The 15087-nt window shown below is 32.5% G+C and overlaps 1 protein-coding gene across 3 annotated transcripts in view; it reads left to right on the forward strand.

The window, feature by feature from the left end:
• Positions 1-15087, forward strand: part of HECW2 (HECT, C2 and WW domain containing E3 ubiquitin protein ligase 2) — a 369280-nt gene that overhangs the window by 299901 nt on the left and 54292 nt on the right. For all 3 annotated transcript variants that reach the window (XM_031960290.1, XM_031960289.1, XM_031960291.1), the window contains 2 exons: positions 8345-8428; positions 13111-13220. In XM_031960290.1, coding sequence (XP_031816150.1) covers positions 8345-8428; positions 13111-13220 — 194 coding nt within the window. The remainder of the gene's footprint in view (positions 1-8344; positions 8429-13110; positions 13221-15087) is intronic.

The following is a 15087-nucleotide window of genomic DNA, read 5'->3' on the forward strand; positions in this document are numbered from 1 at the left end:
GTTCTTTTAATTCTATTTTATTTTTTGCACTTTGCTTTATTTTTTAAGTACTTTTCCAGAGAAAGTACAACCTTTGTATGTCATTTTTTTCCTTAGAGTTAAAACTATTCTGTTAAGCACTTGGACTTTTACAAAGTTTTTACAAAGCTCCTTTTATCTTCTAGAACAGAGAAATTATATCAAGGTGTTTGTTATCCACAATACTAAAAATGCTTTTATGTAAATATGTTAGGAATAATATCTATACTTTTTTCAGTGCTAGTGTATATTTGTATGTTCCAGGATTATAGCTTTATTATGTTGCCAGAAAAATAAGCTAATTTATGTAATTGGTTCACTTAAGGGAAGAAGAAAAATATGGCTTAATACTGGCAATAAAATGAGGGTTTTGTTTTGTTTTGTTTTTTTAAGTTCATTGAATAGGATCCAATTAGTGCCTTATTTCCTATGGTTACTAAATATACATGGGTTATTCATGAGAAAAAAATCACAAATAGAAGAACTGTCAAATGATGAAATAAGTTACTGAAGACTTTGAGAAGAACTTTAAAATAATAGATCAATATGAATGAAATAGACATTATTTAGAAAAAAATTAGGTCAGAGAAAGTAGATGACCTTGAATGATGAATATTATAATTTTTTTATTTTTATGAAATAAGTCTTTTTATGACCATGAAAAAGCAAATATATCTCCAGAACTGTGCTTCTAAGCAAGGTCAGATTAGACATATTGGTTTGTTAGGAAGTGAAGGAAATACTTGATGGCCTAGTTCATTTAGGATCTAGGAAGTGGTTCATTTTTGTTTTAAGTCAAGGCAGTAGAAGAGAACATTTGTGAGTCATTTTTGAGGTCTAATTCTACCACATCCTTAAGAGCAGTCAATAAATGCTTGTTATGGACCCAGCACAAAAGATGCAAATGACTGATACAAAAAGAGAAAATAACTTTTAGTTATACATGCATGAAATCATGAGTGAACAAGACAGTGAGATATATTTATATACATATATAAATATATTTATGTATATGTTTATGTATATGCATGTGTGCATATATGCAGAAATCAGGTTTCATCTAGTTTGGTTCATTCTTCAAGGGAGATATTAATCTCTTAACTATAATGATGAGAATGTTTATATGCCTTATCATCTATAAACAAAAGGAAGTGCTAAGTCACGTGATGTAAAGGAAGATAATCTATTATTCTTCCTGATGACCAGTTCCTGAAGGACACAATCTCTGGTTTTGCCATTGTCATAAATAGCTTGGCCTTCTGAGTCTGAGTCTATCTCAACAGTCTCCCTTCTAGGATTAGATCCATTTGTTTGTAATAGCATCTTACTAGAAGATAATTTTCAGGGAGTACTGCAAAATTCATGAATGAGTAAATTTTTCTCTGTTTTCTTCCCTTTTCCTTTTCCATAGCATGTGATTCATAAAACCAAAAGAGCTAGGTTTCCTTATTCAAGACGCAGGAAGCATGCAATTCCCAGTGATTTAGTGAATTTTCATTTGTTCTTCACAATTTAAATAGTTATTTGTTAGCCTGTTTGTTTTTAAATTTATTTTTTATTTTATCTGTATTTGGAAGTTCATGGATTTTTAAAAGAAATTTAGGTAGAAAAAATATATATGTGTGTGTGTACACACACACACACACATATATATATATATATATATATATATTCTATGTTATAGAAAGAAACTTTATCCTTCTAGTATAAGCATTTTGGTCAGGAAATTGGTATTGATCCACTAAGAACATGTCCTGGGTTAACTTATTGTTCACTTCTGATTAACATATATTTTTCCAAATTAATTTTATTTTAAAAGATAATTTTAAAATAATGTCTTATTAAAATAGGAGTTGATGAGATGTAAGGTTTTGTTTCCCTGTTGTATACACTAAATCTAATTTTATCCAATCATCTAATAAAAAAAGTTTTGTCTAGTTCAAACTTTGAAATATCCTCAAGCAGATACTTTCAGAATAATTGTTCTGTGTCTGTACTTGTGAACTTCATATTTCTTAGAAATTTTTTCTTTGTCTTTGAGCATCTGAACAGAGCTGAAGGAAGTCCCATTACTATGTTGACTTGGTATAATACAGATTCATGTTATCCAAGTACAATCAACTCCAGTGGTTTCCTATTGCCTTTAAAATAAAATAGAAAACTTCTCTGTTTAGTTTTTAAAGAGCTACACTAGCATCATTAAACATTACTCCCCCTCTTGCACTCTGCAATCCAGTTATACAGGTCTACTGTCTGTTCTATACCCACCATATTTCATCTCTCATCTCCATGCCTTTGTACTAGCCATCCCACATGCCTGGAATGTACTTCCTTCTTCCTTCTGCCTCATAGAATATCTCCCTTCCTTTGAGTTGAAACTATCATCTTCTACATGAAATTTTTCCTGATTCCTCCAAATGCTACAATCCACCCTTCCAAATAGGGGAACCTCATATTTAACTACTTAATGTAAATTTGTATTTATTGACTACATATGTGTGTGTGTGTGTGTGTGTGTGTATGTTTACATATGCTTGTTTTCTGCATCCAGTCAAAAATCAAAGGTCCTTGTGGTTAGAGATTGTTTCATTTTTTTTTTTTTTGTATTTTAATCATAGTCCCAAGCACATATTATATTCTTAATAAATATTTGATTAATAAATTAATAAACATTTACTTGATATCTCTAAGTTAATTAAACTGAACATATAACTGACCAAATGCTCCAAGAAATCATATATTGGGACAGCTAGGTGTACAGTGAATAGAGCACCAACCCTGGAGTCAGGAGGACCTAAGTTCAAATCCAGCTTTACCCAATTATTAGCTGTGTGACCCTGGGCAATTGACAATCCCAATTAGAAGAAGAAAGAGGAGGAAGAAGAGGAGGAGGAAGAAATAATCACTTTTCACTGGCTGCTTTACTCATTGAAAACACTTAATGACCATTGTGGTCAAAGTTTTATGCTATGCACTGGCAAAGTGTTCCTGCACTGAAGGGTTTAAATCTCTGTAATATAGATCTAGATGCAAAGATGCAAGTACTAGAAGATTAGACTCCATAGGTTTGGGGTTTGGGTTTTTCCTGGAGGCAGCAGAGTAGTGTGCAAAGTGTGCTAGACTTGTCAAGAAAACCAGGTATGAATACAGCTTCCAGCGCTTGCTAGCTGTGGACAGATTTCTTAATTTCTCTGAGCTTTAGTTTCTTCTGTGACTATAAAAAGGAGTATAATAACTACGGTCCTTATCATGGAATTATGAGAATCAAATTAATTAGCACATAGAAAATACTTTGCAAAACATAAAATGTTGTAGAAATGTCGGAAGGAAAGAAAGAAGAGAAAAAAAGGAGGAAGGGAGGAAGAAAGAAAAAAAGAAAGAAGAAAGGAGAGGAGAGAAGGAGGGAGGGAGGGAAGAAGGAAGAGAAAGGAAGGAAGGAAAGGAGGAAGGGAGGAAGAGAGGAAAGAAAGAAGAAAGAAAAACGAAAGAAAGAGAATTCTATTTGTAGTCTCCAAGCATATTTCTTGATTGCAGATTAATTAAATGTTCACTGCATTAGTTGCTGATTCAGTATTCTGAGCACTGCAGTGAGTAAAATGCCATCCAGAAACAGAAGCATCTTTATGGAATCCCTTTTCCACTTGGCTGATGCACAGGACATTTTCCTTGACATTGGCAATCACCAATGCTAGCATTTGTTCCCTGCTTTATGTCTTGCTTAATTCAGTTCAGTAAACATTCATTGAACAGTCACAATGGCATTAGCATAAATGTGAATAGATTCTTATGATCAGAGGATCTGAGTTCAAATCCTGCTTCTAATACCTGTAACAACTTGGGCAACTCACTTAATCTACCTACACTTTGATGTTCTCAACTATAAAATGAGAAGACTAAATCAAATATCCTATGAGGTCTTGTGAAATAATCCCTGTTCTCCAGGAGTTTGTATTATACATTGGTCAGAGGATTATTGAACAAAAGTATTTCTGTGATTGTGGGGTCAGGGAATTTTATATTATCTTAACAATCAACTTCATGTTGGAATTTTTAATACTGCATTTTGTTATACTAAAGCAACTGTTTTTTGATAATCAATAAGTGATTAATGCAATAGCATTTATATTCACTATGTTGTTCAGTCTTTTTTCAGTCATGTCCAACTCTTCATGGCCCCATTTGGGGTTTTCTTGGCAAAGATACTGGAGTGGTTTGTGGTTTCCTTCTCCACCTATTCTGTACATGAGAAAATTGAGGCAAACCGGGTTAAGTGATTTGCCCAGGATCCTATAGCTAATAAGAGTCTGAAGTTAGACTTGAACTCAGGAAGGATGCCAGGTCTAGCACTCTATCCACTGGCCACCCCCATCCCTATGCCCTATCCTCCACCCCGGTTACACCTGGATATTTCTCCATCAGTTAGGGAATGTGAAAATGTGATCCATATCAAGGTTTATCTGTGAAAGTCAGCTTCCCTTTTCCCTTTTCTTATTTTCATCAATATGTATAAAGGCCAATCTCATAAAGGAGAAATATAAGGGTATTTGCTTTCATCTTCTTGACTACCTTTTAAGACAGCAGTATCAATGACTAACTTTTCCTCATGTTATGAATTTTCCCATCTTTGATATACCTTGAAAATTGATATTTGAATGCCTGTAAAATTTTATGATTTCAAGCCTGGATTCCTTCTGTATAAAGTTGGTCAGGCCCTTCTAACTTCTTTTTTCTTGAGCACCATTTCTGCTTCTTCATATAACATGAGTGTTCAGATTTTAGCGTCCAGATGTGGTTGTTTCACTGTCATAAATAACCAGAAGAAATTACAGTTGGAATACTAGCAGTTCTTTTCCATTTCAAATCTATTTCTTGTGTGCTTTCCAATATCAACTGTCCACACTATTTCCTTCTCTTTTTTGAATCAGGACAAAATGTGCTCTTCTCTAGTGCTTTGTACTTTTCTTGCTCTCTATATTGTTTCAAAGATCATTGGATCAGCAACCACATTTACAGATTATATAAATACTCTTAAATATAATTCTTCTAGATCTCATTGAATGCAACTATTTGCTCTCCTACCATCTTCACATTATCTTGCCTTTCAGTTTCAATTTTTGTTCTTGATCTGGTTTAGTTGGGTTTCCCACACAAGATTCTTTCTTGCCCTCTCTTCTGTTATTTTCCTCACTGTTTTATGAGGATGTTGCACTTAAATCTTATGTCATTCCCTTCTATAATGTTTTACAGATTAATTTATATTCTAAACTACTCATCATCCTTGACTATCATGTCTCACCATTTGGCAAGGAAATCAGATGCTTGCTCATCAATGCAATTTCTTTTGCCCTCCTTATTGTGATATTTCATGAAACATGATGGAAATTCTTTATGAAATGGCAATAATGAGATGCAGTGCTTTTAGTCTTATCCATTTATCATTTTTCAAAATTGATAGCTTGTTGAAATAGGTGCACAGAGTTGTTATAAATGCTTGCAGTATCTTCTATTTTGGTGTTCCTTTTGTCTTTTGCTCTAGCCTGTCAATGCTTTGGCTCTGTCATCTGTAGCCAGTTGTTACATGTCTAGTAAGATATTGTCAATTTTGTTTTTGGTGATAGTGTTCACTCCTTGCTTTGTCCAGTGTCCAGATTCATCTCTTAAAGAAAGTGTTAATAACATATAAGCAGCAGGGTCCTAAGTAACTTACAGACTTTAGTCATTTTCATTTATTAATCCTAAAGTATATTTTTTCAGTGTATGTATGTGGATTTGTATAAGGTTTTTTAGCCATTTTTCCTTGTGTCCATGTTTTTTTTTTTGATAGTCCCCCCACACTTAGAAGGATGCCAACCTGACTTGGAGAGTCTTGTCAGATTTTTCATAGAATTTCTCCTCTCCTTTACTCCCTGCAAGACATCTTAGTGCATAAGCTACAACCCCCTTATCTGTGGTCATCTTACATAGAAGTTAATTAGGAGCCTTGAAAGGAGAATTGATATAATGTGATATATTATAATGCTCCCTGTAGCCATGAGGTAGGTATGTGAAAAAGATAACTTCAGCCTTTTTATTTGCCATTTTGATGAGCTAGTGAGCTTCCATTTTGTTCCAACTTTTTTATGTCTTATAATTTCATTTCTAGTGAGAATGTCAATGTGGATATGATTCATTTCCTTCAGTAATTTCGTGATTCATTTGTCATTAGACCATGATTTTACATTTAGAACAGCAAGATCAAGTTAATGTTTGTAGATTGTCTAAAGCCCTCTGTCTCTTTCATTCAATTGTCATTATAGACATGAAAGGGGCCACAATTGATTGTGGATTATTTATTATTTCTTTTTACTGTGTCTTCACAGTCAGATAATTTACCTCATAGCCAACCTAATAGTATCAGATTCTCTGTACTTAATGAGACCACTTCTTTGATAGCTGGCACAATGTGTCATTGTGATCATACCAGAAGCCATTCCAGCATGGGATATCCTTCCAGTATGGGATATCCTTCCAATTTTAGTTGTCTTCTGATATGACCTTTGAGAATTCTCAGGGCAGTTAGTTGGTACAATGGATAGAGCACCAGCCCTTTAGTCAGGAAGATCTGAGGTCAAATCTGGCCTGAGACTTCTTTAGACTTAACTAAGTCACTTAACCCCAATTGCTCCAGCAAAAAAAAAAAAAAAAAAAAAGGCGGGGGAGGAAGAATTCTACTCTTCCTCAATGACTCAGAGTAGGATTTTGTCCTCAACGTATCATAAGTAAGAGTTTCTATCGACTTTTGATCCTGTATTCTAATCATATTAATTTTTTTTAGTACTCAGGAGATTTACAGTATTTTTATTCCCTCTGTAGCCAAAGTTAAATTAGTAATCTATCACTCTAAAAGGGTATTAAGCAAATGGTAAAACAATCATGATAATTTCTCATTAAAACTATGTAGATACATATAAAATGTAGAAAGAACTGAAAGTAAGAAAGGAAAAGGTTGTCCTTGTAACATCACATAGTTAATGCCAAGAAAGATGAAGAAAGAGATATATGAAAGAATATCTGTGAGTGGGGAAAGCCATGAAATATCTGAAAAATATTTATGTTGTAATAGTTAATGAACATTATCCTAGGAATGAGATAATATTCAGAGGATGTGAGACACTTTAGTGTGGCATAGTATATAAAACACTGGATTTGAAGTCAAGAAGACCTGAATTCAAATTTTGCCTCAGACATGTACTTGCTGTGTGAAAAGACACTAAACTCCTTCAGCCTCAGTTTCCTCATCTGTAAAAATGGACTTAATAATAGTACCAGTTTATTCAGTCACTCAAAGATTTAAGTACCTACTATGTGCCAGGTACTTTACTACTGTCCTGCAAAAGACAATCCCTGTTCACAAGAAACTCATAGTCTAATGGTATGGAGCCAAACACATGGATTGCATGCAGCCCCCACCTCTCCTCAATACAGCCCAATTAAAATGTAGTTACTACCTATTCAGTGTGTTAATATTAATAAAATAAATATATCAACATGTGTAGTTTTCTAAGTTAATAAACAACCTACAAGAATCCTTATTAATAGTTTATTGGCCCCCATTTCTATTTGCATTTGACACCACTGGTTTAGACAACATAAAACAATTAGATGCAAACAAACTACATACAGGATGAATTAGAGATAATCAACAGAATATTGTGAGGATCAAATAAGAAAATACATGTAAAATTTATGGCAAACCATAAACCTCTTTTTAAATATGAACCATATAATTATTACTAGATTTATGATGTTGATTATAATGATTGGAAAGTATATATGAAATAGACAATCAGAATAGGATGTTGTTACAAGAGAAAGATGTGTAAAAATGCCTGATTTAAAGTATGAGGAGCATATCACATGTAGCTTAGATTTGTATCTTCAAGAAAAAAGGAACAGTATCCTTTTAAAAGATTCCTTTTCTAAGTAGCAACCTTCTGAATATTGCTGGGAAATCAGTGCCATTAATGCTATTGATATAAGAAGTTTATTCCCTTTAGTTGAATGATTCTGCTACCTGAAGGAGCTCCAGCATCATAGATGTTGTTAACAGAAAAATCTTTTATTTCAGGTCTTAAATTATAAGCTTCTCTTACTTTCTTTTATAAGCTTATTCTTACATGGAATTGGTGTGACTGAATTAAAAATTGCTATCTGGAAAATAGAGATGGGGAGAGTGGAAGAAAGGAGGGATTGTCTTATATCTTATGCTTTTTTATTTATTATTCTGCTTTGTGTTGTCTTATTACTCACAAAATACCTTTTGGAACTATTTCTTTACTTGATTTAGGGAGAAGATTCAGTTTATCCGGACGGAGGGGACACCTGGACTGGTACGTCTTTCCAGTGATGCTGATCTTGTGATGTTGCTAAGGTAGGTAATCTGTTTGACCCTTAGTTCTTAATGTAGATAGACTCTGTGATTGTATGTTGCCAGGTTATTCAGATATGTAATCTGATATGAATTGGGGACAAATGGCTCCATGAGGAAGAGCTGTGAAAGAGATTTGATTAATTTAGTTGTACTTTGTTGGCATGACACAGAGGAGAGATTTATAGAATTAGAGAGGACTTCAGTCTAACCTCTTTATTTTGATAATGAGAAAACTAAGGCCCAAAGCAGATAGCAAATTTTAGCAACAAGAGTTCATGATAGGTCTTTTGATTCCAAATAAAATAGTTTTATTCCACTGTATCAGATAGATCTGAAATCAGAGACTCGTGTCTAAACACTGCCATTGCCATTGTCAGTTTGTCATTATTTATGTCACCTTAGGTCAATCACTTAACCTATCTTGCTTTACTCATAAAATGAAGGGACTAGACTAGAGGAACTCTAAGATCCTTTCCTGGATCTAAATTTATGTTCACTTTGAAGTGATATTTGTATTATTATAATTAGGAGAAGAGATAGAAAGGGATGGAAAGATAAAAGAGGCAAAATTTTATGAAGGGAGTATAGTCCATTGACAATCCAAACTAACTTTTATTCAGAGAAAGAATGAGAAGAAATGGATAGTTTTGGCCTTTCAGAGCAAATTAATATCATTGTCACCTTGTACTTTCATATATATCCACAAAATGTGTTTTGCCCTCTTTACTATTTCAACTTATTAGTGGGGTTTGGGAAGCTTATATGTGGAAATTTGGAATTTGAGTTATCATTTTGTCAGTAATGCTGAATAAAAACTTGAAAGTTCTTAAACATGCCACAACCCATTTTTGTCTCTATTGTTGTTGACAAAACTTTCTGTGGTTGGAGAGAAATGGAAAGAACTCATCAATAATCACTGACATTTATAATACGTCTAGAAAAGAATAATGGTTATGTTCATTGTTTAAGAAGTTCAATACTAATCATAGAACAATACAGAATAATTTTATTATGTTATTCAAAAAATGTAAAATTTATTATAGAGATAAATAAGAGCTAAAGGGACTGTTGAATATTGCTCTTATGGCAGGAGTACATTCCCATTAACTCTGGTAACTGATTGCTTGATTCTTCACAGAATCACAGAATTTGAGAGTTAGAAGAGAGTTCAGTGAACAGAGAAATTCTATTATGAATTCTACCTTGAATGAAGGTGAAAATTGGTCATCTAGGTTCTGCTTGAAGGAAGAGTCCAACCTTGCTTCCAAAAATCTGGACGTCTTTAAGCAACCCATGCCATGTTGGACTAGCTTTTTTGCTTTTAATTTTCCCCCTGACATCAAATTTAAATTGGACTCTGCAATTCTCATCCCTTTCTCCTAGCTCTGCCTCAAATTAGCTACCTCTGAAATCAAAATAAAATTATATTTTTATTCTTAATGAGTAGTTAAAATCTGTTTAATTAAGAGTGTATAGATCCTTTTCTCAATGTGGGTATGCTCCTTGATAAAATCTTGAGAAGTGAAATCCATGAAAAATTGCCAGCAGTAATTAAATTTATTTTTAAATCTTCACACAGGTGCCTTGGCATCTAATTTAATATTGCAGCAAATAGTCTGGAGGGTAAAATAAGTCAGCTTCTTATAACTGTTAGAGCCAAAATTAATTTAAGATACAGCTTCTGAAAGGTAGATTTTCATTGATACTCAGATTTGAAGTTAGTGTCAAATAAGTTCAGAGACTATATTAAATGCTTTGGTGTATAGTAAAGTTGGGGCTCTTAACATAATCATGCTTACAGCGGTAGTAAAATAACTGCCTGACAAATATCTTCCATTTTAAAAATTATAAATAATTCTTATTTAATGAAAAGAGCTTTGTAATCAAGATGTTTCAAATATTACCTCTAATACATATAAGCTATGTGACCATGGCCTCAATTCCCCAGACAACTTTGTAAGACCATAAAGTGAAAATGAGTCGCTGATTTGCAATAATGGGAAGAATTTTCATTCAGGAATTTCTTACACTAATGAAATGATCAGTCTACCAAAATAAATAAATCCCTATCTCTGAAGGCAAGCTGTGGTCCTTGTACATACCTTTAAAAACATGGTCAACAGCTTTAGCAGGGGAAGTTCTTTCAATCCAAATTTAAAGGAGTTATAATAGAAGGTAGAAGATTTATGCAACAAAGCTCTTTTGTTTTTAAAATACTTGTATTTTCACCAGTTCTTAGGAGGCTTACTAATGTTTCTCCAAATAGCCACTTTTTCAGATAGATCATATTTTAGGGAGACTGACAAACTTAGGTGATTTTTAACATAGAACATGGTATGTTAGGTATTTAATTAGGGGAAAAGTTAGCTGCATTCATATGTATTCTATCCATTTTACTACATTTTGGTCATTCCCCCAAATCATTTATGTAACAATGGTCAAGCTGGAACACAACTGCTAGATTTTACTCAACACACTCTGGGTTTGCATCACTCAAATCTAAATGAAATAATTTTATTCTTGGAGACAGGAAAAAATGTGTCATAGCCAAACTGATGAAAATACCAGTCAACATCTACACTTTTAATAAGCTTCAGGGTAGAATACTAAATATTTTAAGCCATGTCATTGTTTAGATTATTTGCACTTTGGAGGAGTACAAAAGTTGATCATCTTCTTTTCCATTATTTACTTTAGCTTAAACAAGTGATTTTTGAAATTCATTCATAATGAAAGAACAAATTATCATTTTTCCTATGGAAAACAAAAATATTTTTAAAAACTTATCTACATTTTAGGAAAAGGAAGAAAAAGTTACTTATACATACCATTCCCTAACTAAAAAGGAAAAAGAAGACTTTAGATAAGATTGACAATTTGTTTTAAGGATTTTTATTGGATAGTTAATTTCTAAAATGCAGCTCATCATACTTGGATATTGAATCTTTGTACCATGATGATAATGATTGGAAAGTGGAAAGCTGCCTTCCTAATTTTATGCCTTAGTTCTTCAGCATTTATTTTTATTCTATTTTGAAGTTTTGGTGATTTGATTAATGCTCAAATAATTTATCCACAAATAAAAAGGTAAGGGAGAGTGCCTGTTTCCATATAGTTATTCTTAAGGGAATCATTTGTGTTAAAGCTGCAATTTCAAGATTAATCTATTTTCCTTCACTGTGTGTTTTATATGTTTGGACGTATAGTTTATTCAATTTCATTAGTCCTTTCAAAAATTCATCTCATATGTCTGAGTCTATAGTTAACTCCTTTTTTTTTAAAGCAATTTCAGTATTCATCTTTAGAAGTGATTAATTATTGGATTTTATCAGTGAACAGGGAAGAACGCACATCATAATTTCCCTAGAATGAAATAATTAAAAATAGCTTGTGGAAACATTTCTGCATTCATATATAAATAAACTGCAAACACATTTATTATAAAAAAATTTTGTGCATGTCTATATCTGTCTTGAGATGAATGATGAATATTAAAAACCTACTCAATTCTTCATCATTATAATTTTTAAATAAAGAAAATCTAGGACTCCTATATTCCAATCTTCTCTAGAGGAATTGATTAATATCTTTGGGGATATACTTCATGAGCATAACTATTCTGAAGTGAAAAGAAGAACCCTCACTGCATTAATGTTAAGTGCTTCCATATATTTGTAAAGTAGGATGAAACCAAAAAAAAAAAAATAGAGAAGTTAATTATTTATAGGGAAAAAGAGAAAGCCAAGAAAATAAATTAGTGTATTTCTTATCTATAATAATAATAAAAAGAAAACAATAACAATAATTAATACTTAAATCACTCTTTATTATTTACCAAACAATATACAAATATTATGTCATTTTAGTCTTACAAACAACCCTTGGAGACAGGAGCTATTATTATTCCCATTTTGTAGAGAAGGAAACTGAGGCAGATAAAAATTTAGTTATTTTACTATTTTACTAGTTACTACCATAACTAGTAATTCTCTGAAGCTGAATTTGAACTCAGATCTTCCTGACTCCAAGTTCACCTACCTACAGGGTAAATATTTTGAGGGTAGGGATCATGTCTTAGATTTCTTTGCAACCCCAACATTACAGAAAGGCACTGAAAATTTTCTATTTTTTTGATTTCCTTTTTTATTTTTTCCCCAAATCATGAGGTCCTAGTGTGGTAAGTTTCAACTTTTAACACTTAAAATACAGAATTATATAGTTAAAGTAAAAATAGTTTAATTTTAGAGATTGGATGAATGTTGCATGTAATTGGTTTTAAAAAAAGCTCACAAACAAATGTTCACTTCTTTTAAAGAAAAGTCAAGAAGACTTATTTTCCTTCACAAAAAAATAAGATGAAAGACCTCTCCCATGGAAGCAGAATAGAACTTATGAAATAGAAGAGTGGTCCCATTATGATAGAGTGAGAATAACTATCATATTCCAAATTTTTTTTTTTTATTTAATAGCCTTTTATTTACAGGATATATACATGGGTAACTTTACAGCATTAACAATTGCCAAACCTCTTGTTCCAATTTTTCACCTCTTACCCCCCCCCACCCCCTCCCCTAAATGGCAGGATGACCAGTAGATGTTAAATATTCATATTCCAAATTATAAAAGAAAGGAAGTTTGACCTCTGGTAGTAGTAAATTTCTCCTCTTTGTTTTTTCTTCCAGTTTATTTGAAGAAGAGATAATGTCATATGTGCCTCCACATGCCTTACTCCACCCCAGCTATTGCCAGTCCCCACGCAGTTCCCCTGTGTCCTCGCCTCAGAACTCTCCAGGTAAGCTCATGTGTTTCTTGGGAAGTGAGTGTTGACTTTAGAAGACCTGTCTTTATCAAAGACAAGTGACAGATTAGTTTTGGAAGATGACATTTGAATGTTACCCCATGAATAACTCTTTGGTTATCCTGGTGTTTTTTAAATCTTGAAAACTAACTTATTTCTATAATTATTTATTATGAACAAAGAGATATCAATATTCTAGAGTATGAAATAAATTGCCAATAGGTCATTCTAGACATTTCCTTTTTAGTTGGATAAATTATGTTTAGTATTCTGCAACAATGAAAATTACCTGTTTAAATTTAAATGTGCCTTGAAAATTACCCATTATCAATTTGGGGAATCTCAAGTAATCTCTTCTCATTCAGGGGACCATTTTAATGGAGAAAAAGAAATAATTCTACTGCCAGGAAATGGCCCTAAATACATTGACAGATCCATAATATCAGTGATACAGCCACTATCTCCATTGATACAGATTAAGACCTATCTATCCCTTCTCATGCTTTGTTATTCTTGTTTACCTCTTTCTATAGATTTCTTCTCAAATATCTACCTAATCTGCTGGAAGACTTTAGCATTCTTTTGGTACCAGTGTAATATTAAGGTTTTCTATCTGCCATCCTTTTCTCTTTTTACTAATTGACCTATTGATCTGTGATCATAGATTTTCGGATGTGTTGGATGCTGCTTCTTATGCATGAATCGTGGCTGGTAATAGGCTGCAGCTGCTAATTCATATACCAAAAGCCTGATTCTGAGATGACTTACTTGCAAATACTATTAATAAATATAATACATAAACCCATTCCCCTGTCATTCTATATTGCCTCTTTGGTTATTTCATCATTACTAATGGTCTTTACTTTAATAACTTGTACTAAATTTAATATTTTTACTTCTGATGCTAAAAGCTCTAGGTAACTAAAGTGATACTAGATATTTGGAGTGTATTGTCAACCAAGGATATGTTTCTCATCTCTGTTTTCTACAACCCATAGCCCAATAACTATTTAGAACTGAAAAGGATCCCAGAGATCATATAATGAACCCCTCTTCTCTCATTTATAGATGAAGCAAATAAAACTGAGAAATCTTCATTTGAATCCTCTAAGTTCTTTTTCTAATGCCATCTCAGGTTTCCCCGAGAATAAGTTCTTCAAAGATTGTCACATATTCCGTTTATCAATTAGGATTACAAGTTAATTATGGAATGAGGGAGACCTTAAGTTAACATAATTCATTTCCTTCAATAATCATAAGATCATCAGTGTTGATTCTGGAAGAATTGAAGAATAGAAATAGAGGGTCATCAAAAGCAGAGATTAAAAGAAAATAATAATGAAAAGAAACATAAGAAATCACCAAGATACCTAGACATTGATAGCTTCTTATTTAGTTTTTTAGAAGTTAAGTTGCTTTTTATTTAGGATACTTTCATTTTAAAGTTCCTAAAATCCATCAAGTATTAGTCTTGGATAATTTGTACAAGGATCACATATTAAAGACATATCTACATAGTTGAATTTTATGTTTGGATGAAATGCATTCAGAACTCTCAGGTTTAGGATAATATACTTTCTAAGCCCAGATATTATAATATTAATAGAAATATTTAGGTGCCTTTTAATTTTTAGAAAGAACAATATTCACATTTTGGCCGGGTTTTTTCTTCTCTTGAAGTTGATATGTATTGCTTTGATATCACTGGAAATGATTATAACTGATTTCATATGCTAAAGGATTAGAATCAACTAGCACTATTTGGATGGAGATTCTTTTGAGGCTTTTTAATAGATTAAAGTTTCCTTTTGAAATTACTCTTGGGTTTTTGAGAAAGCAACATTTCCAACAGATCCAAAGA

Source organism: Sarcophilus harrisii, chromosome 3, assembly GCF_902635505.1.
Source record: "Sarcophilus harrisii chromosome 3, mSarHar1.11, whole genome shotgun sequence".
Classification (NCBI taxonomy): Eukaryota; Metazoa; Chordata; class Mammalia; order Dasyuromorphia; family Dasyuridae; genus Sarcophilus; species Sarcophilus harrisii.